The 26,762-nt window shown below is 40.3% G+C and overlaps 2 protein-coding genes and 1 pseudogene across 2 annotated transcripts in view; 2 read left to right on the top strand and 1 right to left on the bottom strand.

Annotated features, from left to right (window-relative positions):
- Positions 1-26,762, top strand: part of LOC121604361 — a 235,730-nt pseudogene that overhangs the window by 22,786 nt on the left and 186,182 nt on the right.
- The window catches only part of LOC121604362 (histone H3-like), a 610,603-nt gene that overhangs the window by 406,196 nt on the left and 177,645 nt on the right, over positions 1-26,762 (bottom strand). The window lies entirely within an intron of this gene.
- LOC121604349 (C-type lectin domain family 4 member M-like) lies at positions 3,150-7,084 on the top strand. The gene is made up of 7 exons (XM_041933844.1): positions 3,150-3,317; positions 4,978-5,079; positions 5,160-5,555; positions 6,017-6,085; positions 6,252-6,376; positions 6,535-6,635; positions 6,733-7,084. The coding sequence occupies exons 1-7, from the start codon at positions 3,185-3,187 to the stop codon at positions 6,872-6,874; spliced, it is 1,068 nt and encodes a 355-aa protein (XP_041789778.1). The 5' UTR covers positions 3,150-3,184; the 3' UTR covers positions 6,875-7,084.

The following is a 26,762-nucleotide window of genomic DNA, read 5'->3' as shown; positions in this document are numbered from 1 at the left end:
GGTGGACGGCACTTTGCTGACAACAAGGTACACACATCACTCTGTCATCCAAATAAAATCAATCTTTGTGTTGAGGCTCATGGATTTCTATTGAATTACTGTCAAAAACATGCTTTTTAAATCTGAACTTTTTTGGCTACATTCTGTGTGTTGCTGCTCATTAAATTCTTGTTGATTTGAGTTCTCTGTTACTAACAGATTTGTTTTTGGTTACAGTTTCTGGCACTTTGGGGAAAAGTTATTTGAACAGTCAATGATGTTGCATGTGAAATAAAAACTTCTGGATCAGTGACAAGAAGATGGCTCTGCACCTCAGCGCATAGACACCATGACAACGACTGTGCATTGAAGACACAAAGAGATGACATTACCACTTTAACTGCTAATTACTCATCATGATAAGAATGCGGTCACAGCAGGCTGAATGTCGTTCTGTTATCGTCTGCTCTGTACGATCTGTCTGATGTGTCAGTTCAAGGCACCTCGCAGAGAAGTTGTTGTCATTGAAAATGTTCTGTTTCTGCTGTCAGGTAAAATGTAGTCAGTTGACAGCGGCTTATTAATGTTACTCTGCCTGTTATTTATGACAGTTATAATCAATATTTTTATAGCAATGTATCACAAGACAATGCAAAAATGTAACACAGTGAAAAGGAGTGAATCTGCAGCTTTGCAGAGCTTTTATAATGACTGTCAGCTTGTTGTTTATTTAATTTTTTATCATCAGTGTCGCTGTTTCCTCTGTCACTTATTATAGTCAAATAATGGTGGGGAGCCAACTCAATTTTCAATGCCACAGAAATAAATGTGCAATATAAATAGATTTAAAGGAAATCATTTTTAATCACATGGTGTCAGCAGCCGTTCTGTGTCTCCTGATGTAAAGCACCTCATGGAACTGGTTTGTCTGTCACTCAGTCACTCAGGTTTAGCAGGCTGCATTCTGTTACATATTGATGGCTTTTCTCGCCCTTAATCATTAGCAAAAACGTTGCTAACCAATATTACAAATGCAGGTATGTTTTCTTGTGTATTCACAATGAGTACCTGGTTATGTGTTTTGTTGCATGGTGGAAAATAAAATGAGGAAGACATGGACAGACTTACTGTTGTGCAAGGCTCTTGCTTGTCCCATCTGCAGCAGTGGTGCAGCGAGCTTGGTGATTTTCCCAAACAAAGCTTGACTATGAAAATAAAATAACAACAAACAAATGATGTGTTTGGCTGTATTGTAACATTTGCTCTTATGTTTGAAGAAGACATGTAATATTTCCTTTTTATTTAAACCCCTGAATAAGAAGTGTGTTAGAAATGTGTCAGTGACTAAGAGAGAGAGAGAAGGAGGTGATGGCTCTGGCTGTGATAACATCAGGAGTGGGTGAAAGGAAGCCACCATGCGAACAGATACATTTAACACATTTATTAACTGTATTTATGGCTGTGCAGCTCTATTTTTCTGAAACAGGGTGCAAATGCAAGCAAAAGGCACAAGGACAAAATCAGTAGCTTGAGTTCGAGGGTGGGTTCACTGTGGTAAACATCTAGTGTACCCTTTTTTATTCCAAAAAAGTTGAGAGACTGTGTGAAACATTTATGATAATCTGCTAATCCTTTTTGACATATACTCATCTGAAAAAATTACGAAGACAATATATTAATGTTTTATCTCATCAACTTCATTTCAAACAAGTTGGGACAGGAGCAACGAAAGACTGGGAAAGTTGTGGAACGCTCCAAAAACACCTGTTTGGATCATTCCACAGGTAAACAGGTTGATTGGTAACAGGTGATAGCATCATGATTGGGTATGAAAGAAGCATCCTCGAAAGGCTCGGTCAGGATGGTGCGAGGTTCACCACTTTGTGAATACATGATTGTATAAAAGACTTTACTACATGGGCTCAGGAACACTTCATAAAACTGATGTCAGTAAACACAGTTTTCTTGCAAATGATTGCATTCAGCTTTTATTTACATCTTATGCAGCGCCAATTTTTTTTTGGAATCAGAGTTGTAGTAAAAAAGGCATTACTGCCTTTCAATAAACAAAAGAATACTAAGCAGACTTAATTAGTTTCACAGCTTATACAAACCATGTTCATGCCCGGTATCCCAGTTTTTTGAACTAACTGAAACTTAAACCACTTCAACTTCCTAATAAACTCTCTTAGATGTCAATGGTTCCTGTTAAAGGAAGTGCTTCTTTATCATGATAAGTTTTGGTTCCTCCTTTGATATATTTAAGTTTCCACAGTTGTTATTTTAGTCAGTAAGTTTCAGGTTGGCACCAGTTCAGTCAGTTTCGTATCTATTCTTATTTCTGAGAGCAGTAGTTCTGGGTTAAGAATATTAATAAAAGCAGGGGGACTGTGGGGCTTTGACACAGTCCTACCACACTGGTATAATCAAAATGAGGGAGTGAAGGAGGAGCCGTTCTCCTCCTCAGGAATGAGAGATGAAGAGGTTTGACGGTGGCTCTACATCTCCTTCATCAGGGAGAGTCCAGTATCTGAGGTTCAAGGCACTCCAGTAGATCTCAAAAACCGAGCCTGTACAGCAACAAGGCAATTACTTACAGTCCCTGAGGTTCAGTCGTCAATGGCCATAGTGAATTATCACATTGTGAAAAATCTCAATATGCGGCTTTAACATGATAGCAATTATATGGATTGTTTTTAACCATAAATTATGGCTTTTAAAATTTTACCAATAAAACTTCCATGTGTTATATCTTGTCTTAAACCATGAACTGAGTGCACAGCGTTCATGTCTTACACACGTTGTCATATGATCATAAATACAAAATTTAGGTGTAGGGGGATGAAGGGAGAAAGAATCCATTCCAATCAACCTATAAGCATGATGTATCACAGCTTACACTCGATTCAACATATTCTTTAATGACATTTTATTTGATTTGTCCTGTGTATGTGTCACTAATAAGCAACAGGAATGATGAAGCTGAGGAAAGTTGGCCTTCCTGGAAGGTGAGGATTTTCCAGTATGAGTTTAGGAAGAAAGACAACTTTCTGAAAAATGAGGAAGCTGAAAGTGAGAGTGTGACAGAGACGGTGTTGCTGTATCAGCAGAGAGAAGCATATAAGAAGAATCCGATCATAGAGCAGCAGCTTTTGAAAAAAAAACACCGTGACCAGCATCTTCATCACACTCCAGTGGCTAAAATATGGAGATGGTTTTCCACGGAGAGGAAGATGAGAAGTCTATGGCAAATAAAAGCACCCATGATGCTTCAGCGGGGGATGTTGAATTACAGAGCGGATCTGATGAAGAGCATAAAGTGACTGTTGCAGCACCAGGTGAGGCAGAAATCCTACAGTTTAACAGGTTTGAGTTCAGTTTTAAAAAGGAACATGAACAACAATGTGAACATTAATCTTATTTATGAAATGTAACTTTGAGGTCATGCAAGCTATATGTTGTGTTTCTGTGGCCTGTGGTTAGGTGGGGACACTTTAAATTCCTTTCATCCTCAAGGAAAGCAAAGGGGAAATCAATACCTCAGTGTTCAGTGCTGATGTGAACATTTTTTTATGTGTATTCATAAATATTTGCTTTTGCATTGACTATCCTCCATTACTTTATTTGTTTTGCTTTTTCATTTTAGTGTAATGTTTACTGCAGACCTCTCGTTAAAGTTAAAAAAAAAGTATATGCCAACTTTTAATACTATGCATGTACATAATTTTAAATTTGAAATCACGGGAAATTGCCTTTTTTTAGTCTGAAAAAGAAGAAGTGTGTGTGTGTGTGTGTGTGTGTGTGTGTGTGTGTGTGTGTGTGTGCGTGCGTGTGTGTGTGTGTGTGTGTGTAACCATTGCCACCATGCATTTCTCCATACTGAGGTCCCTTTTTCAAAACTCAAAAGTAAATGTGGACTAAAACGCAATCACCAACAAATCTGTATATTTACACCACATTTTGCATGTTTCCATACGACTGTGAAAACAGTTAAATCTACATTCAAAACCCAACACAACACAATGTTACTGTAAATGAGGCTGCAACCTGGTGCATTCTGCTCCATCTAAAAAGAAATTCAAATGCATAAACTCCTAGTTAGGAAACACAGCACTGAGCGCCTATATTCATTCCTTGATGACCTCTATGAAAGACTTGAGCCAGCGGGGGAAAGGAGGAGAGAGAGGCAGAATCCAGGGGACGATGTGGCGTTTCACTGTTCTCATCCAGTCTCAGAGGGGTTTACAGCCCGTCCCAGGATGGTGTCTCTTTTCCTCCCTCCTTACTATCCTCTCCTCAACTCCACAGAGGAACTCTTGGTGCTGTAAAGTTCATGACCACCAGCCACACAATCACATGTCCGTTTCGGAAACAATGAATGCAGTGTTCATTTCTATATCTGTAGCTATCCTTTACAAGTACATATAGTGAATATGTACAGCTTTGTATTGCATTACTGGTGTTACTTTAGTTTCATTTTGTGCACTGTCAGTATACTTTCAGTCTCCAGGTCCAGGAGTTGATTCTGAGAAGTAAGTGTTTGTGAAGATTGGATGTCAAATAAGGTCTTGTGCTGAGCTGCATGTGTGTAAAAAACTTTATGAACAGCTCTGAACAATTCAACACAGTATAGACAAATGTGTATTAGCAGCTGTAAAAAAATAAAGAAAAGAAAAAAAGAACTTCAATCAGATAATCAGATGATTGCAGGAACATTAGCGAAGTGGTCTGCATTGTTCTGGATTATGGTGAGGGATTGAGTGTGTCTCCAGGGAAATAATGTCAATATAAATTAAAAGAGTTTGATCTGACTTTTTGTTTGTGTGTGTGTGTGTGTGTGTGTGTGTGTGTGTGTGTGTGTGTGTGTGTGTGTGTGTGTGTGTGTGTGTGTGAGGAACAAAACTGTACAGGCTGGTTATTGTAAGCGCTGGACTCCTCTGTATCCTACAGGCTGTGCTCAACATTTCCTGTGTGACAGACATTGCATGTTATCTTCAGGTGCTGAAGATGTAAAGAAGAGCTCCTACAGAGCTGCTGCAGTGTGTCTGGGTCTGCTGTGTCTTCTCCTCCTGTTTGGACTCATAACTCTGGTTTCCCAATGTGAGTACTTTGTTAGCATGTTGATAAAGCCCTGAAAAGATAAAACTGGTTGGTAGTGTTTCTTTATGTGTCAAACACAGACACCAAGAGCAACTCTGAGCGGGAAATGGAGACGGTCCTGTTGCAGACCAGTTACAACAACCTGGCGGAAGAAAGAGACCAGCTACAGACCAGTTATAACAACCTGGCTGAAGGAAGAGACCAGTTACAGACCAGCTACAACAACCTGATGGAAGAAAGAAACCAGTTACAGACTAGTTTCAACAACCTGGCTGAAGGAAGAGACCAGTTACAGACCAGTTACAACAACCTGGCTGAAGGAAGAGACCAGTTACAGACCAGCTACAACAACCTGGCAGAAGAAAGAGACCAGTTACAGACCAGTAGCAACAACCTGACTAAGGAAAGAGACCAGCTGCAAGAAAGATTTGCAGTTCTGACCAAAAACAGAAATGATCTTCAGAGAAAGCTTCAAGGTAAATAGAGGATGTGATGTCTGGAGAGACAGTGGTGGTACGTATGCCGCTGGGAACTGAGCAGCATTGCTGCCTCAACCTCATATGAAGGAGCATCTGAGGGAGTATGAAGAGTTTGAATGACAGGAAAGGGATAAGATTTACAAAATATAGCGCGAGCAATGAAAGGTGTTAAAATTAACATTTCAATAATGAATCAAAATCAAAAATTGCAGTTTTAATGGGGAGATCTTTGTCCTTAATGTGCTAAGTTATACTATTTTCTTTGTACAATGTACATTTCAATCATGCTCCAGCTTCAGTGACAAAAGACTGTTTCAAGACCATAAAGTGGACATGGCTCCCTGGCAGACTGAATAACTGTGAGAAATAATTGCTGTGACGGTATTAGATAAAGCAGAAGAAGCAAACACTGCATCATTGATAGATCAACACAACACACAATGGAAAATATATTTCAGATACTGAGGCCAGCTGGAAAAACATGACGAAGGAGACAGATGACCTGAAGAGGATTCTGAAGAACTTCGGTGAGTAGTAGTAATTTTCTGCCTGTGAGCCTTCATATGACACAGCAAACATACAGATTTATCAATGATACCATCTTGTCTCTGTGTTAAATAGCAGAACCATTTGTTAATTCTTACTGTTAAAGACCTATTAAACTTCTCTCTGTTTCTCACTATGCTCAACAAGAATGGACATATTTCAGAGGAAGTTTCTATCACGTTTCTTCTACCAAGAAAACCTGGCAAGAGAGTAGAGATGACTGCCTCCTGAAAGGTGCAGACCTGATGATTATCAACAGCAAAGAAGAAGAGGTGTGTGTGTGTGTGTCTCTCTGTGTGTGTGTGTGTGTGTATGCGTAGCATATGCACAGGAATCTGCGTGTTCAGTGATGCATGATAAAGCATAGAGACAACGCAAACTTTAATCTCTGATATGCTGTTTACAGTTTATGTCTCTTGTTTTAAACAAGGCTTTCTCAAGACAGTTTAAGAAGTACATGTGGATTGGCCTGACTGACACGGAGACAGAGGGAGCATGGAAATGGGTGGATGGGACCCCAGTAACCGAAAGGTTCACGCTTTGTTTCTCTCCAAAGCAGATCACTGCCTTGTGTGTCTTCAGCTGAATTCTCTGATGAAAAAAAAAGCTCATTTGTTTTGTTTTTCAGGTACTGGGGTTCTGGGGAGCCGAACGGAGGAAGAAATGAAAACTGTGGGAATATAAAGCGCTATGATGCTGAAAAGAGCTGGAATGATGAAGACTGTTCTTATTCATGCTTCTGGATCTGTGAAAAGAAATTCCTTCCATAACCCTCCATGCAAACCCATCAGACAGGAGATGTCACTCTTTTTATAGCTTCTCAGATCTTCAGAAAAGCAACCTGAATACAACAGTGCATCATTTTCAGGTTTGTTCTGAAACCTGCTGTGCTGCATACAACTACTACCATACACAACCTAAGAAACATAAACATGATAGACTGTACCTCTGTTGTGTATTCGGGAACTGGTCTGGTCTCACTGTTGTCTAATAAAAGACATATTCTGTGTTTTAACTGACCTTATGCGGTCATTTTTTTCTCTAAACTGCGGCTTGCTATTGCTGGATGTTGTAGAGACAAGTCAAAAGTATCAGTTCTCTGCGGTTCACACAGCCTGCTTTATACAGTGTGTCTCAAAGGAGAACTTATGTCCACATTTTTGTGGAAGTCATACAGCCTGACAACACCACACCTACCACAGATATCAGATTAGATAGATTAGAAAGCTATAAGGGACACTTTCACTACATGGTAGAACTCGACTCAACTCCATCCACTGTTGGTAGAGGGTGCTTTACTCGATTGAGTTCTCCACTGCAGAGAGTACCTCCTCTGCTGTCACATCTTTAACGCAACAAGTGCACAGGAACAATGGACGATATCAACGGAATGGTGTTGTTGGTTCTCAGTATTTGGCTTTCACAACAAGGAGATGAACTTTGTTTTCAGGAAAGGCGACTCCTGCTTCCCGTTGCGCAATTGATGATGATTCTGAGTGGTGTGCACAAATTTTCACTCCACCTTTAACTATGGGCTCTGCTCGCTTGGAACCTCGATCGAGATGCCTTCAGGTAACGTATAAACATGAAATGCGCTCTCTAGAGCCGGTGTCTGGTTTGTCCGTTTTGGGCTACTGTAGAAACAAAATGGTGCATTTGTTGAATTCACAGTTCTTTCTCTCAGCATTGGCTGGAGGCTGGCCTTTAGCACATTCAGTGTGGCTCGGGGACTCAGCTGACTATTGGGCCTCTCATGTCAATTACTCTACATTCACTTTATACATTACAGACTCAGATCTTCTCTCTTTCGTTTCCAGTATGAGTCCTTGAAGAAGGATCATTCTAAGCCTGACATACTGGTCCTCAAAAGGGTCACTGTGAGTGTGGTGGCATGCCCGCCCTGACGTAAGTTGATCAGTTATTATGAAACTAAGTGTCCCTCTATGAGTCCTTGCAGGCTTGTTTCTTGACCCAGAGGTCTTGCAGGCAGGAAGGTTAGGAGAAGTCCACTCACTTGTCTATATAAGCAATAATATGGGTGAATGAATCCCTGATGGAAAGAAGAGAGCCATGGAGTGTGAAGATCTTTCACCGTGCAGGTAGCCAGGAATCTGCTCTACTCACAGCAGCAAATCCTCGTACAGAGAAGCTGTTTGTGTTGAGGAAGGACAGCAAGTGACTAATAAATGCGGAAGAAAAAAACGGTGCAGCTTTATAAGCAGAGAGAAAAGTGCGAGAGAGGAAGCAGATCTTACAGCATCTTCACACACATCCTCATCAGACTCCAGCTGATAAAATACGGTGAGGAGCCGCTCTCTTGAAGACTGTGAGATGACTGCTGCAGTGCATGGTAAGACAGACATCCTACAGTTCAACAGATCTTATAATAATAATAATAATAATAATGATGATGATAATAATAATAATAATAATAATAATAATATCACTTGTATTGATAAACTAGAAAATTCCCTCTTGGAAATTTTGAAAGGGACACGGGGGGCTTCTGCCAGGGGAACCATCTCTGTCAACATAGACATGATCATCTTTCACTGAGCAATGATTGAGGAGCTGCAATCACATTAAGTCTTCTCTCTGTGTGTATCTCTGTAATCAAATTACCTGTATGTGCGTGTGTGTGTGTGTGTGTGTGTGTGTGTGTGTGTGTGTGTGTGTGTGTGTTTAAGAAGACAAAATTATCTATGTTTTAAAGTTTGAATGAAGTCTCTAGGAGAAAGTATGGCGAAGCAGTGGACAATTGAAAAAGGCTGAAATTTGAGGAAACAGCAGATATCAGAGGTAGTCAGTCCCTGATTAATGAATTGGTCCCAGCTGTGGCTGTGGGTTGAGGTGGTTAGAAGCAGGCAGCATGCAGTGCAGTGAGCAGGCAGTATGCAGTGAGATTTGGGTTCGGCGAACCTCCCGAACTAAAGCCCCCCATGAGAGAACTGTACCTCCTATCAGAGTGTACTATAGATCATCGGACTCCCGAGACCTTCCTGAGTCTAAATGTTGCCTCATTTTATTCCTGAGACAACATCTTTTCTTTTTATGGCGATCTAAAGACAGGAGGCAATTCTGCTTTTCTCCCAAAACAGCTCTGAATTTTAACATAAGAGTTAATGGAGAGCAGGAGGGAGCTGGCTGCACAAAAAGTCTCACTATTTAAATTCAGTAAGTCTCTCTACTTTTTTGAGGACATCACATGAAAGAGGACAAGTTTGTCTCCAAAAAGATCCAAAACGTATGTGTCTTCTATTCACCGTTTGGATTTTACGGCAATTTTAGAAACAAATTTCAGGCGATTTCTCACTGGCTCTGTCACTCTAACTTATGATGTCATCCACTCTAGGGGGAGAAATTCTGAGCATTTTTGTGAGAAACTTTATGGTCTTCAGATGGTCATAGCTCGAAAATCGTAAGAGATATCAAAATGTGCCGAGGCTCATTTAAAAAATTATCTACGTTTTAAAGTTTAAATGAAGTCTCTTGGAGAAAGTATGGCGAAGCAGCGGACAATTGAAAAAGGCTGAAATTTGAGGAAACAGCAGATATCAGAGGTAGTCAGTCCCTAATGAATTGGTCCCAGCTGTGTTTCTGTGGCTTTCTCCTTGTCTGTCTCTGTTGATCACCTCAGCTCTCTGTGTCTGCTTCTCTCCTCTGCTTCATGTCTCTGTTAACATGAATTAGTGAACTGAATCAATAAATATGAATGGAGCTAATGTTACTGAGCTAACAGAGCTAACACTAACGGCACTAATAGAGCTAATGGTGCTAACGCGAACAGAGCTAACAGTGCTAACAGAGCAAATAGAGCTAACGGCGTTAACAAGGGGGCGAGGGGATGGGGTTTTCAATATGCATTTGTCTGTGTGTGTGTGTTTATGTATCTGTCGTTGTGTGTGACTGCATATGTGTGTGTCTTCGTCTGTGTGTGTGTGTGTGTCTGCTTATTTCATAGCTGTAGGAGCCAGTGACTCGTTGCGTGCCCTGTGTCCCTAATTATTATGTCTGTGAATGAAGTCTGGTGGTTCTGGCTAGAGCGACATAACAGCTGTTTTTGGTTAGCCAAAAAGGAGTTTACTAACATAAAGGTATCTCTGTTGGGATCTTGTCCATTACCTTGTCAGACAGTTGTTATAACAATCTGAGCCTGTCAGTTGCAAAAGGAAAGACTTTTATGGACGTACATTAATGGAGGCAAACGCCCTGAGACATTGCATTGCAGCCTGTTTCGCTCGCTCTCACGGACATGATGAAAATGTGGGAAATCTATAATCAGATAATAAGTAACTGATAAGCCCGGAGGCACGAGGTTTTCAGGACTCAATATGCAGACCACAGACAACTCAGCGAAGTTTCAAAAATAAGGAAAATTTATTAACTCAAAGCGCTCAGGATAAATGACAGAATGCAAACAAGGAAATGTAATCAAAGTACAAATGAAAACGCTAAGGATAACTAGACTAGGCTCAAAAATGGCTCAACAACAAAGTATCAAACAAAAAAGGCAAAGCTGGACTTAATCACAAAAGCTAGATAACAAAGTAGCAACAAATAATACAATACGGGACTAATCAAAGGCTAGATGACAAAGTATCAAACAAAAGGTACAACTATGCTAATAACTAGACTTACAGGGACACAGAAGACAGGGGATCATGGAACGCTAGATAGCAAGGCAAGTACAGGACAAGGCACGAGACAATCTGGCACAAGACAAAGGGAGACGCGGACTATATATACACGAGGTAGCAAGGAACAGGTGGAGACAATTAGGGCGGGGTAGACAATCAGACAGGTGGGGAAACACACCAGGAAGTCAAGGGTCTGAAACGAGAGGAGAGTTAGGTTTCACAATAAAACAGGTGCAAGACAAGACATGACGCTCGTGAACAAAACACATTAACAAATCTGACGAGACATGACAGTAACTGGAATACGTCCCATCCATCTGCATAACACTCATTAGACCTGGCTTCCTAAAAATGATAGTAATGTTTTTTTTGTATGTGTGTTTCTGTTTGATTTCTTCACACAGAGAGAAATCTGCACGGATGTGTTGCTGTGAGCTTTGGACTCCTGTGTATCTTACAAGCTGCTCTCAACATTTCACTGCGTCTCGCTCTCTGTGAGTTCACATGTGTCTCTAATTTCACGCTGAGCTTTCCAAAAGAAAGAAAGAAAGAAGGAATGAGACAGAATGACAAAGCAAAGTCATGATGAGGATCACTGCAGAGAATCTGATTATCCAGTTACAATAAGGTGAAAACAGTTAAATTAATGTTCAGCAAGTAAACCAACAATGAGTCCAATGACGAACAGAGTTCACTAACACAGAGTCCAGAGGCAACAACATTATTAATAGAGACGACTGACTGAGTGGTAATTGGTACAGGCCAGGCTGTGTGTTTAAACTGCGTGGCAATCGCTATCGATCACAGTTGCTGTTACAAGAAAGGAAGAGGAAGCAAACACTGTATCATCGATAGATCAACACAACCAACAATGGAAAATATATTTCAGATACTGAGGCCAGCTGGAGAAACGAGACTGAGGAGACAGATGAACTGAAGAGGATTCTGGATAATGTTGGTGAGTAATTGTTAAAGTGATCATTTTCAGCCTGTGAGCCTTCATATGACAGCAAACACATCGATACCATCTTGTCTCTGTGTTAAATAGCAGAACCATTTGCTAATTCTTGCTGTTAATGACTTATTAAGGTTCTCTCTGTTCAATGCTGTTATTCTCAAGAGGGATGGACATATTTTAGAGGTAGATTCTATCACATTTCTTCTGCCAAGAAAACCTGGCAAGAGAGTAGAGATGACTGCCTCCTGAAAGGTGCAGACCTGATGATTATCAACAGCAAGGAAGAAGAGGTGTGTGTGTGTGTGTGTGGGTTGGTAGTGTTTCTTTATGTGTCAAACACAGACACCAAGAGCAACTCTGAGCGGGAAATGGAGACGGTCCTGTTACGGAGCAGTGATAACACCCTGGCGGAAGAAAGAGACCAGCTACAAACCTGTTGCAACAACCTGGCTGAAGAAAGAGACCAGTTACAGACCAGCTACAACAACCTGATGGAAGAAAGAAACCAGTTACAGACCAGTAACAACAACCTGACTAAGGAAAGAGACCACCTGCAAGAAAGATTTGCAGTTCTGACCAAAAACAGAAATGATCTGCAGAGAAAGCTTCAAGGTAAATAGAGGATGTGATGTCTGGAGAGACAGTGGTGGTACGTATGCCGCTGGGAACTGAGCAGCATTGCTGCCTCAACCTCATATGAAGGAGCATCTGAGGGAGTATGAAGAGTTTGAATGACAGGAAAGGGATAAGATTTACAAAATATAGCGCGAGCAATGAAAGGTGTTAAAATTAACATTTCAATAATGAATCAAAATCAAAAATTGCAGTTTTAATGGGGAGATCTTTGTCCTTAATGTGCTAAGTTATACTATTTTCTTTGTACAATGTACATTTCAATCATGCTCCAGCTTCAGTGACAAAAGACTGTTTCAAGACCATAAAGTGGACATGGCTCCCTGGCAGACTGAATAACTGTGAGAAATAATTGCTGTGACGGTATTAGATAAAGCAGAAGAAGCAAACACTGCATCATTGATAGATCAACACAACACACAATGGAAAATATATTTCAGATACTGAGGCCAGCTGGAAAAACATGACGAAGGAGACAGATGACCTGAAGAGGATTCTGAAGAACTTCGGTGAGTAGTAGTAATTTTCTGCCTGTGAGCCTTCATATGACACAGCAAACATACAGATTTATCAATGATACCATCTTGTCTCTGTGTTAAATAGCAGAACCATTTGTTAATTCTTACTGTTAATGACTTATTAAGCTTCTCTCTGTTTCTCACTATGCTCAACAAGAATGGACATATTTCAGAGGAAGTTTCTATCACATTTCTTCTACCAAGAAAACCTGGCAAGAGAGTAGAGATGACTGCCTCCTGAAAGGTGCAGACCTGATGATTATCAACAGCAAAGAAGAAGAGGTGTGTGTGTGTGTGTGTCTGTGTGTGTGTATGCGTAGCATATGTACAGGAATCTGCGTGTTCAGTGATGCATGATAAAGCATAGAGGTGGAGAATGCATTTAGATCAGAGTAAATGAAGAATCAAACTTTAATCTCTGATATGCTGTTTACAGTTTATGTCTCTCTTTTTAAACAAGGCTTTCTCAAGACAATTTAAGACGTACATGTGGATTGGCCTGACTGACACGGAGACAGAGGGAGCATGGAAATGGGTGGATGGGACCCCAGTAACCGAAAGGTTCACGCTTTGTTTCTCTCCAAAGCAGATCACTGCCTTGTGTGTCTTCAGCTGAATTCTCTGATGAAAAAAAAAGCTCATTTGTTTTGTTTTTCAGGTACTGGGGTTCTGGGGAGCCGAACGGAGGAAGAAATGAAAACTGTGGGAATATAAAGCGCTATGATGCTGAAAAGAGCTGGAATGATGAAGACTGTTCTTATTCATGCTTCTGGATCTGTGAAAAGAAATTCCTTCCATAACCCTCCATGCAAACCCATCAGACAGGAGATGTCACTCTTTTTATAGCTTCTCAGATCTTCAGAAAAGCAACCTGAATACAACAGTGCATCATTTTCAGGTTTGTTCTGAAACCTGCTGTGCTGCATACAACTACTACCATACACAACCTAAGAAACATAAACATGATAGACTGTACCTCTGTTGTGTATTCGGGAACTGGTCTGGTCTCACTGTTGTCTAATAAAAGACATATTCTGTGTTTTAACTGACCTTATGCGGTCATTTTTTTCTCTAAACTGCTGCTTGCTATTGCTGGATGTTGTAGAGACAAGTCAAAAGTATCAGTTCTCTGCGGTTCACACAGCCTGCTTTATACAGTGTGTCTCAAAGGAGAACTTATGTCCACATTTTTGTGGAAGTCATACAGCCTGACAACACCACACCTACCACAGATATCAGATTAGATAGATTAGAAAGCTATAAGGGACACTTTCACTACATGGTAGAACTCGACTCAACTCCATCCACTGTTGGTAGAGGGTGCTTTACTCGATTGAGTTCACCACTGCAGAGAGTACCTCCTCTGCTGTCACATCTTCAACGCAACAATTGCACAGGAACAATGGACGATATCAACGGAATGGTGTTGTTGGTTCTCAGTATTTGGCTTTCACAACAAGGAGATGAACTTTGTTTTCAGGAAAGGCGACTCCTGCTTCCCGTTGCGCAATTGATGATGATTCTGAGTGGTGTGCACAAATTTTCACTCCACCTATAACTATGGGCTCTGCTTGCTTGGAACCTCGATCGAGATGCCTTCAGGTAACGTATAAACATGAAATGCGCTCTCTAGAGCCGGTGTCTGGTTTGTCCGTTTTGGGCTACTGTAGAAACAAAATGGTGCATTTGTTGAATTCACAGTTCTTTCTCTCAGCATTGGCTGGAGGCTGGCCTTTAGCACATTCAGTGTGGCTCGGGGACTCAGCTGACTACTGGGCCTCTCATGTCAATTACTCTACATTCACTTTATGCATTACAGACTCAGATCTTCTCTCTTTCGTTCCCAGTATTAGTCCTTGATGAAGGATCATTCTAAGCCTGACATACTGGTCCTCAAAAGGGTCATTGTGAGTGTGGTGGCATGCCCGCCCTGACGTAAGTTGATCAGTTATTATGAAACTAAGTGTCACTCTATGAGTCCTTGCAGGCTTGTTTCTTGACCCAGAGGTCTTGCAGACAGGAAGGTTAGGAGAAGTCCACTCAGTTGTCTATATAAGCAATAATATGGGTGAATGAATCCCTGATGGAAAGAAGAGAGCCATGGAGTGTGAAGATCTTTCACCGTGCAGGTAGCCAGGAATCTGCTCTACTCGCAGCAGCAAACCCTTGTACAGAGAAGCTGTTTGTGTTGAGGAAGGACAGCAAGTGACTAATAAATGCGGAAGAAAAAAACGGTGCGGCTTTATAAGCAGAGAGAAAAGTGCGAGAGAGGAAGCAGATCTTACAGCATCTTCACACACATCCTCATCAGACTCCAGCTGATAAAATACGGTGAGGAGCCGCTCTCTTGAAGACTGTGAGATGACTGCTGCAATGCATGGTAAGACAGACATCCTACAGTTCAACAGATCTTATAATAATAACAATAAGGAGTTTACTAACATAAAGGTATCTCTGTTGGGATCTTGTCCATTACCTTGTCAGACAGTTGTTATAACAATCTGAGCCTGTCAGTTGCAAAAAGAAAGACTTTTATGGACATACATTAATGGAGGAAAAGGCCTCAGACATTGCATTGCAGCCTGTTTCGGGGATGCTGCGCTCTCACGGACATGATGAAAACGTGGGAAATCCATAATCAGATAATAAGAAACTTGGAATTCCTCCCGTCCATCTGCATAACACTCATTATGCCTGGCTTCCTAAAAATGATAGTAATGGTGTTTTTGTATTTGTGCTTCTGTTTGATTTCTTCACGCAGAGAGAAATCTGCACGGATGTGTTGTTGTGAGCTTTGGACTCCTGTGTATCTTACAAGCTGCTCTCAACATTTCACTGCGTCTCGCTCTCTGTGAGTTCACATGTGTCTCTAATTTCACGCTGAGCTTTCCAAAAAAAGAAAGAAAGAAAGAAAGAAAGAATCAGACAGAATGACAAAGCAAAGTCATGGTGAGGATCACTGCAGAGAATCTGATTATCCAGTTACAATAAGGCGAAAACATTACAGTCTAAGATCAGGGAAGAAGAGGAGAGCAGCTTTGCGTTTATGCTTCATACCCAAGTTAAAAACATATTTGTTTTTAAAAAAAACGAGCAGCACAGACCTGTTGATAGTCCAGTGTTTGTATCTTCGGTCAGAACGTCTCTGCGTTATTTAAAGGGAAGTTATTTTATAATGAGTCCAATGATGAACAGAGTTCACTAACCAGTGGCAACAACATTATTAATAGAGACGACTGACTGAATAATGTCCTTACTATCAATTATAATGATAGTTGATCCTTGGTGATGAGTGGTAATTGGTACAGGCCAGGCTGTGTGTTTAAACTGCGTGGCAATCGCTAGTGATCACTGTTGCTGTTACAAAAAGGAAGAGGAAGCAAACACTGTATCATCTATAGATCAAGACAACACACAATGGAAAATATATTTCAGATACTGAGGCCAGCTGTAGAAACGAGACTGAGGAGACAGATGAACTGAAGAGGATTCTGGATAATGTTGGTGAGTAATTGTTAAAGTGATCATTTTCAGCCTGTGAGCCTTCATATGACACAGCAAACATACAGATTTATCATCGATACCATCTTGTCTCTGTGTTAAATAGCAGAACCATTTGCTAATTCTTGCTGTTAATGACTTATTAAGGTTCTCTCTGTTCAATGCTGTTATTCTCAAGAGGGATGGACATATTTCAGAGGAAGTTTCTATCACATTTCTTCTGCCAAGAAAACCTGGCAAGAGAGTAGAGATGACTGCCTCCTGAAGGGTGCAGACCTGATGATTATCAACAGCAAGGAAGAAGAGGTGTGTGTGTCTGTGTGTGTGTGTGTGTGTATGCATAGCATACGTACATGAGTCTGCATGTAACAAATGTAGTGCTCCAGTGATGCATGATAAAGAGTAGAGGTGGAGAATGCATTTAGATCAGAGTAAATGAAGAATCAAACTTTAATCTCTGGTATGCTGTTTACCGTTTATGTCTCTCGTTTTAAACAAGGCTTTCTCAAGACAATTTAAGACGTACATGTGGATTGGCCTGACTGACACGGAGACAGAGGGAGCATGGAAATGGGTGGATGGGACCCCAGTAAATGAAAGGTTGACACATTGTTTTTATCCAAAGCAGATCACTGCCTTGTGTGTCTTCAGCTGAATTCTCTGATGAAAAAAAAAGCTCATTTGTTTTTGTCTTTCAGCTACTGGGGTTCTGGGGAGCCGAATGGAGGAAGAAATGAAAACTGTGGGAATATAAAGCGCTATGATGCAAAAAACCGCTGGAATGATGAAGACTGTTCTTCTTCACACTTCTGGATCTGTGAAAAGAAATTCCTTCCATAACCCTCCATGCAAGCCCATCAGACAGGAGATGTAACTCTTTTTTTAGCTTCTCAGATCTTCAGAAAAGCAACCTGAATGCAACAGTGCATCATTTTCAGGTTTGTTCTGAAGCCTGGTTATTACTGTGCTGCATACACAAACACATACATACAATTATGCAAGCACACACACACACACACACACACACACACACACACACACACACACACACACACACACACCACTCATCATCCATCATCCTTATGCTTCCTTTTCTGAAATTGATGAGCATTTTCATGTCGTAGGTAATTAGGTAATTCTACCATCGATAGATTTCCTTTCCTTTCATCGTCAATACAGATATTTCTGACCAATAGTATAAATGTAGGTTTGTTTCCTGACAATAATTGCTTATATTCACAATTAGTAACTGATGTTGTGTTTTGCTGCTGTGGTGAGTCACTATGAGCCTCTTGCTTGTCCCATCTGCAGCAGTGGTGTACTGAGCTTGGTGGTTTTCCCAAAGAAAACAGGTGAGAAGCAGGAAGGTTAAAGAGGCCAACTGTCACCTGTAGCTCGCTCTGAAATTGCAGCATTTGAATAAAGATATTATTTATGCTGGTTAATCTGAATGTTGTTGGTATGTTTGCAGACAACCTCACCATCAAAGAATAGTCATGCGATTGACTATCAAAATAATAACAAATAAATTATGTGTTTGGCTGTATTAAACATTTATTCTGCCTGTTTCTTATTTGTTTGATTTTTTTCTGTACATGTCACCTCACATTAAACATTTTCTTTTCCTTTAATCCCCCGAATAAGAAGTGTGGTAGAAATGTGTGAGTGACTGATAGAGAGAGAGATGAGGTGATGGCTCTTGCTGTGATAACATCAGGAGTGGGTGAAGGGAAGCCACCATCACCATGCCAACAGATACATTTAACACATTTTTTAACTCTATGTTAACGTCGTGTCTGTAAAGCTGTTTGTTTCACTTGTGTCAAGTTTTGTCTCGCACTTCATGTTTTATTGTGAAACCCTGACTCTCCTCTCGCTTCAGAACCCTGGCTTGCATACAGTCATCCCGCCTGTCTGATTGTCTGCCCCGCCCTGATTGTCTCCACCTGTTCCTTGTTACCTCATGTATACGTAGTCTGGGTCTCCCCTTGTCCTGTGCCAGATTGTCTTGTTACCTTGGTGTTTCATGTCAGTCCAGCGTTTCTACCCTTTTTGATTTTCTAGTTTTTGAGAAAACCTTATCCTTCGCGTCTTTTGTTTGTTTGTGAACCCTGCGCCTTTTGTTCTCCATTTTTGTATTTAGAATCTTTTTGTTATCATTAAACCAGCCTTGAGCCTTTTTTCCACCTTGGCCTGTTTCTGAGTCGTGCATCTGAGTCCAGTACCTCGTGCCTGAGCGCTCGCGTCACTCTATTTGGGGTTTTGCAGTACAGCCAGCAACCACATCCTGTACACCAGAGCAATTACAGTAAAAACAGAAAAACATATGTCATGTTTGATAAAGTACAGGCCTCCATTACCTTATCTGGAACTCCTGCTGTCACACTGTGGAGATGACCACACTTGAAGTATTTATTTTAGCATTAGAAGCAGCATATAAACATTTAATACTGATTTATAATGCAGTGTGTGTTATTAATGTATTTGTCAACAACTATTCCTGAGGGGGCACATAAGTGGATGTGGATGGTATATAAACAGATGGTGATAATATTGTAAAAAATTGGTGTAATAATATGAAATATGTATTCATAGGAGAGAAATTTTGCCAAATACTATCTATATATTATTAATATATAGATATAGATATTAATACTCAGTCAAAAAGGGCCTTATAGCTACGTACAACTGTATTATTGTGTATTATATGCTCGTAAATGCAGCCGGAATGACAAACCGTGAATGTGTGAAGTGTGAAATGTAAAATATCTGTATTGTGAAAAGACTGTGGTTCTACATTTAGCAACCAAAGAACCACTGAAACAGTGATTGTGGCCAATCTGCGGACAAAGTGGCTCATTAGCATAGACACAAAAATTAACATAACACATAATTTACTACCAGTTTCACTGCTTTGGTTGCTGAGAATCTTAAAACTGTAGCTATTATTATTATATGTTATTGCTACTGTTCTTTAACGTCTGGAGGTTGTCATGATAGAAATACTATTTTAAATGCAGCTTATAAGTGTACCCATTTAAAGCCTCTATGTGTGGCTTTATAGCTGTTAGCTTCACTATTTAGTTTTTAGAACCGTGAGTCCAAAAGTGCTGCATCACACATGGAAATATAATCACTGAATTAAAAATGTAAAACCTTATTCTTTGCACAGTTTCAGCGTAAAAATCTGGTGTTGTTCCTGTCAACCATTGAGCCAGATGCTGTTTGTATTCTAAACATACAAAACTCACACCGGAGTCCTCTTTGGACTGTTTCTATGGGTTGTTTTGGAAATTACTGACAATTATTTATCAATATGTAGTCTGAATATAATGTTTGACAGATTTTTTTTTCTGAAAATCATGCTGCCTCTGTTATGTAAGACACTACTTGTGGATTTCCAGGAGTTACTGTTAGTTGTGCTGCTCACCAGCTGATCCAGTGTTTCTTAGGAACAACTCATGAAGGAAGAGGTCAACATGTTAATTCAATATTTATGAAGTAATTACCAGATGATTAATTAATTTAATGTAATGTGTTTGTACGTGCATGTACAGCATTGCAACAACTGACACCGTTTTATTACACAATAATATAAAAGCCATGATATGGATGTGTGTGTTGATGGTTGCTTTTATCGCTTCATTCGAATCTGTGGCGGAAGCCGTCTGAGATTGCAAGACAGAGAGAGAAGTCAAAATGAAAAAGGGTGGGTGATAATGGGAAGGTACTAAGACGAGGAAGAGAGGTGAGTTCATGCTGTGAGCAAATTGTCAGAAACAGACAAGAAGGAGAAGTTTGCATAACATTGCGGTTCTTAAAAAGCGGCATCACACACCTTTGTTATTCTTTGGTGGGAGAAAAACGTTGAGGTTTGACTTTAAAGAGGACTCTAAGATGACTTTAGACGACAAACACCTGCGTGATGCTTCATCCAGGAGTGAGTAACTTTAAGCTTGTCTCACAGTATCATTCATAGTGTGTCTTATTCTGTTTGGGTGCAGAGCATGAGTTTGGAACCAACCCATCATGGAGGCTGTTGCTGTTGTTAAAGTCAGTTTTGATTTTTGCTTCAGAAAATATAATAATTTGGCAACAAACTGCATATAAAGTTTTTTTTCTGTTCGGTCCAGAGACAGCACACAAGAAGTGAAATAAAAATGGTTTGACAGTTCTTTGCTTCAAAGAACGTGATTTCAAGACTGGATGTGTGTGTTTGATTCTGCACACAGAGGAAAAACTCTACAGACTGGCTGCTGTGAGCTTGGGACTCCTGTGTATCCTTCAAGCTGCTCTCAACGTTTCTCTGCGTCTCGCTCTCTGTGAGTGATCTCAGGGATTCTCTCTAATTTCACTGTGTGCCTCCTGTGATTTATATTAAAATTCAGAGATCCAGAGATTGCAACCGGCCACCATCACAATTTGAATAATGACAGTCAATCGGGTGCTTTCACACTTTTTCACATTAATGAAAAACAGTGACATCTTTGTGTAAATTTAAACACTACATCCTGAGCGGCCTGTGGTTAAGTTTAGAGGACAAGAGTACTTTGGTTAAGGTTAAGGGGGCTGCCCTGGATAGGTGCAATGCTCGCTGTCAGGCCGATACTGGAAAAGAGGACTCAGGCGCAGAGTACACAGCAACAGAGTTTATTTAATCACAACTCGCCAAAGACTCCTCGACAGGCGTGAAAACAATAGCTGTGAAATTACTCTTAGCAAATATTATGAGGACCTGACTGTGGTCTAGGGAAACCAAACGAATAACTAGAATAACGTAAATCGCTCAAAGAGGAGGAATATAGGCTATGAAACTTAAGAAACAATAACCGCTCCAAAGGGAGAAAACAAAACAAGGCTATCAAAATTATTCAACGCAGGGATTAGACCACTACAAACCAAAATACGCTCCGCTAAAAAGACGGAGGATTATCACAATATCTCTGGGAGGTTAGAACATAAAGCGCTCGCTAGGAGGGAAGGGAAGGAAAAGGCAAAGACGAATATACAGGCTATGATAAGACAACAAAAAACGCTCTCACTGAGGATAAGGAAATTTCTAGTAAACAAACAAAAGGACTATGAAACGAGAACAACGAAAACACTCTTAAGGAGAACTTTGGAATAACGAGGAATTAACAGAGGAACAGAAAGCTCTGACTAGACTATGAAACTTTATCAACATAAAACGCTCACGAGGAGGAACAATGGCTTACACGAAGGGATGATCTGTGGCTGTGGTTCAAGAGTAGGCACGGGTGATACGACCTAAGGACAAACACACACTGGCACGAGACAAGGGAGACGCAGACCATTTAAACACATGGAGGGTAATAGGTAACAGGTGGAGACAATGGGTAATCAGGCTGACGCACCGGTGACACATGAGGGAGGGCAAGTGCTCTGAAACGAGAGGAGAATTAGATTCAAAAAATAGAACAGGGGATGACAAGACAAAAACCCAAGACGAGACAAACCTCACCGCGGTGTGACAGCTCGCAACATGCTAATATGCCAAAACTGCAAAGAGAAGTAGATCTTAAACATACAGCCTGCCAACACCCCTTACTCTGTGGCGTTTTATTCAACGTGTTATTAATGATGCATCATGTTTCAGATACTGTTCATGTCCATCTGTCCACAGAATCAGTTCTTTCTCTGCAGAGAAAAAAAGAAACAGTTTCCATATCTTCACCTCAGAATGTCGATAGTGGCTTTGCTGAGATCCTGTTTGAACCAAATAAGAAAACACTGGATTTGCAGGATAAATCCACCAGGCAGCATTAAACCGGCTTCATTGCAACCATAGATGTACAGATAACATATAGCCACACTGTCCCGACTGGACGCTGTGTCATATCAACACATTCCCAGACAACAACTACATATACATGAAGTGTATATTGGCAAGTGGACAGCAGCAAAGAGGAATGAATAAATCTTTCTGCTCTCTCAGCCAGTTCTGATGCGAGGATACCAGAGTATCAGGCCATTATCAAAAACCTGTCTGAAGAGGGAGACGAGTTCAAGAGGAGAATGAAAATCTTCGGTGAGAATGAGGATGCAATGAAAAACACCTTTATGACATGGAAACAAAAAGACACTGCAACATCATACAATTTTTTTCTGCCTCTTTTTATGTATTTGTTTCTTAACTGAGATATGAAGGTTTCTCAGTGTTTTTTTTTATCCTCAACAGATCATTACTCCCAGCGAGGGTGGGTGTATTTCAGCCACAGTTTCTATTACATTTCTACTACTCACAAATCTTGGCAAGAGAGTCGAGATGACTGTCTGCAACGAGGTGCAGACCTGGTGATTATCAACAGCAAAGAAGAACAGGTGTGTACAGTGAAAGAGTGAAATCAGCCTGTGAGAGACATGCGAGGAAAGGCGCAAAATCAAATCGGTGCAAGGTCACCGAGGTGAAGGGCGGCTGAAATTGGTTATATTTCAGTCATGTTTATCATCTTTCTCTTACTATCAACAAGGAATTTGCAAGACTGTTCAAACGGCTCATGTGGATTGGACTGACTGACACAGAGACGGAGGGGACATGGAAATGGGTGGATGGGACTCTGCTCAACATAAGGTTCATAAGTTATTTTCTATTTCTTGAATTATTAATAATTTAGTAGTGTTGCTATATTATATTACTGAATTACTGTATTCTCCTGCATAAATGCTCCATCCACCAGGGGCAGCACTGAGCATACTGCTATGGAGCAACACTCCAGTAGGAGAGTGAGGAAGAAATCCAGCGCCATCTTTGATTTTACATGTTTTTTATTGTAGAGGTGGAAACTATGAATCACTCAACTTATTTGAAGTGTTTCATCCAGGGAAGCTCAAAGATCTGTGTAGTTTTTTAACTTTTGAAGTAATCACATCAATGTTCAAATGCACTTCACTTCAGTAAGCGAACACATCACTGTTTATAACTGCTGCATTCAGCGCTGACGCAGTTCAGCACTAAGTTCAGTATGTTCAGTATAGAGTATAGAGGTTCAGAAGTTTTAAGGTTCAGAGATACCACATTATCTTTGCTTGTGTGGCGTTCACAGTCTTTCAGTAAGTGTTTAACCAGGTACTAACTCACTAAGTATCACAGCTGACCTGACGTCAGTGCATTCAGTCACCAATGAGGGGAGCTGAATCGGTCAGGAGATTCCTGACTGTGGCCTTTCAAGGCAGGCAAAGGTCGCTACAGCTAGTTAGCAGCTAAGAAGACATGCCGTGTAAAACGATAACTGGAGATGCTGAGAGGCACATTTCTCCTCTTGTGGTGGAAGTAAACCACCTCCCTATGACTCACCAAACTGACAACCAGAAACATGTGAGGGATGTGCAGATATACCACCACCAACTCAAATATACCAGGGAAATAAAATTAGAATCAAATAATTGTGCAAAATACATATATTCATTAAAAAAATAAGGTTGAACTGAGAAATTGCTCAACTCTCAGTACCAGGTGATCAGGTGAATGTATCCTCTGTTTGGCCAAATTGGGACGATTATTAGTCTTTGTTTCCCCCTTTGAATATTCCTAATTTCCTCTAAGTTTCTTAGTTTTAACTTGACTTTCTTTCCTTCAAAGTTGTTCTTCAACCTTGGGCCTAAACTAAAAAGTAATGTGGGATCTCAGAGAAAAAAAAGGCACAAATAAATTTGAAGCCTCCATAGTTTAATTTCCTTTGATTTGGTTCCTGTCACCCTCTTTTACTTAACTATAGTTTATATCAGTATAATAACGAAATACTATCAAATACTCGTGGTTTAATTTGGCTTCCTGGTCCTTTGGTTGTGTTTTCTGTTGAAAGCATGTTCTTTGTTGTTTGGTTTCAGCTACTGGAACACTGGGGAGCCCAACAGCCATCTTGGCAAAGATGAAGACTGTGGAGAACTAAGGCTCTATGAAAAACAAAAAAACTGGAATGACATAGGATGTCAACATCAAAACTTCTGGATCTGTGAAACGATGGTACCTCTGTAACTCAGCATCCAAACCCACCAGACTGGTAGCTGATGAGCTAGAGGCAAAGCGGCCCGATGTTTTGTCTGGTCGTGCCTGTTAAGCTGTTTGTTTCACGAGCGTCTAGTCTGGTCTTGCACTTCCTGTTTTATTGTGAAACCCTAACTCTCCTCTCGTTTCAGACCCTGACTTCCTGCTGTGTTTTCCTGCCTGTCTGATTGTCTACACCGCCCTGATTGTCTCCACCTGTTCATTGTTACCTCATGTGTATATATAGTCGGCATCTCCCATTGACATGTGCGTTGTCTCATGTCAGTCCAGCGTTTACCATAGCCATTGTCTTGCCATTGATAGTTTTTGTTTTGCTTTGCCTTTTTTGAGAACTGAAAACCTTAGCGTCCTTAGTTGTATTTTTTAGCCATGTGCCTTTTGTTCCACCTTTTTGTAAATATCACTTTTGTTATTAAAACCAGCCTGAAGCCTTTTACTCCCATTCTGTCTGTGTCGTGCATTTTGAGTCCTGACTCTCGGGCCTTGGAATTGTGTCACCCGTCACCATGACACACAAACACACACAGGCATACAAATGTGCTTTGATAGGCCTTAATCACGACAGACATTTTGACACGTCACTGTTCCCACCCTGCAATCATGTCTGACAACAAAACTTTGTGAACTGTCTGCTTTTTCTTTTTTTTTTTACACTCTAGCATTCATTCTATCTATGAACCTACGTTTAATTTGTTTAATTATTTAATCTTCCTTAGATCCATTCATGGCTTTTGTGTTTTCGAAGAGCATGTGGCCTATCAGCAGTGTATATGTGCGTATACTGTAGATTTGTAAATCTCTGATTTCATGAAAACATCAGAACTTGATTTTTTATGTAGACAGATTTTTTCATTGGTGCATTAAAAGGTGACAACATTGCAGCAGACTATGAATGTTGCACGGTACAATATTACAACAGTCATGATATGAATATTGTCCAAGCATAAAGAAATTTATCACGAAATGTTTATCGTGAAAACTACATTTGTCTTGTCTTTGCACAAAGAAGTGTTTTTTCTCCTTATTGTCCATTAGTTCCATTACATCATGTTTCATTTCATCATTTCACAGATTTCTTTAAATAAAGTGATATTCAATTTTCAAGAAAGTTGAAGACATAAATGTAGTGGAGGGATGCAGACAAAAGCTTTTCCCAGCACTGCACACACAGCTGAGGACTCAACACAACAGGTCTTGAAAGATAATACAAGCAAGGTTCCTCTCATTATATGAGCTGGTGAAAGACACTGAGGCAAACCAGCCTTGGAGCACCTAAGCAAATCAGAGCTGAAAAAACAAGCAGAGCTGCCAGTGTTTGAACTCAAATACCTGCAACTAACAGTATCACCCTCACTGTATTAGGCCAGCCTTATTTATTTCCTCTGACATCCTTAGATAGTGTGTTTTATGCTGCTGTGTTGAGGTTGCGAAAGGTTGAGAAAACCGCTAATACACAGATTTGGATCTGGATGGCTCTGTGAAGTTAGGCCTTTAATTAGATATCCTGTATGTAGACTTAAAGCTGTGATCTTTTAATCTTCCCTTGTGCTTCGGGAAAATAGATGTTTATCTGAGAAACTGTTCACACTTTCACAGATCAAATGCTCACCGACTGTATCGCCCTCGGTGAAAGGTGAATTTAAATGTGTCTTGTAGGGTTTGTATTTCATAAGTCAGCGAGTGAGTCAGTGCTTATGGTGGACAGAAAACCTGCGACAGGATGTTCTTGCAACACATTTGCTGGTCGGCTTCTGGTGCAGTTGACAACATTTAATAAGCCTTTTTCACAGAAGGCATTTTGACGCGTCATAGGTGTAAATAATAACAATAATGATGGCTGAATTCCATTTAGCTACTTTAGTTTCAGGGTTCTGGTCTTGTACACGCTGGTTCACTGGCACACTGTGGTGACCTGCTGGTACACTTGAATAAAACAGAGATGTCGTTCATGGTATTAGTGACAGTTGTGCTTTTCCAAGTGAAAATGTCTGCTGTGAAAAAGGCCTACAAAGCTACTATGTGTAGTTCGGCACTCGAAGAGGAGGGTTCATTTTGAAGGTCAATTTGTGATTAAATGTGAACACTGCATTTTAATTCCTTACTGAAATAGTTGATGAGTCAAAAGAAAACTAATATAGGAGACAATGTGGAGGATAAGCACAAATTCATACTACAAGAGAAAGAAAAGAAAAAAAGAAACACACAAATCCACTCTCAAAGGATAACTTTGAAATATAAATTCAATTTACCTTACAGTCAAAGAGAGAGTCAAAAGTTTTACTTGACAACATTATTATCTACAGACAAAATAAAGAAATAAAAAAAAAAAATATGATTAGGCTGGATGTAAAGACTTCAGCAGGTTTTGTTCATCCTGGTGGTGTT

This window comes from Chelmon rostratus, chromosome 3 (assembly GCF_017976325.1).
Source record: "Chelmon rostratus isolate fCheRos1 chromosome 3, fCheRos1.pri, whole genome shotgun sequence".
In the NCBI taxonomy this organism is placed as follows: Eukaryota; Metazoa; Chordata; class Actinopteri; order Chaetodontiformes; family Chaetodontidae; genus Chelmon; species Chelmon rostratus.
Note: the sequence above shows the minus strand (reverse complement) of the source record. Positions and strands in the feature narration are given on the sequence as shown.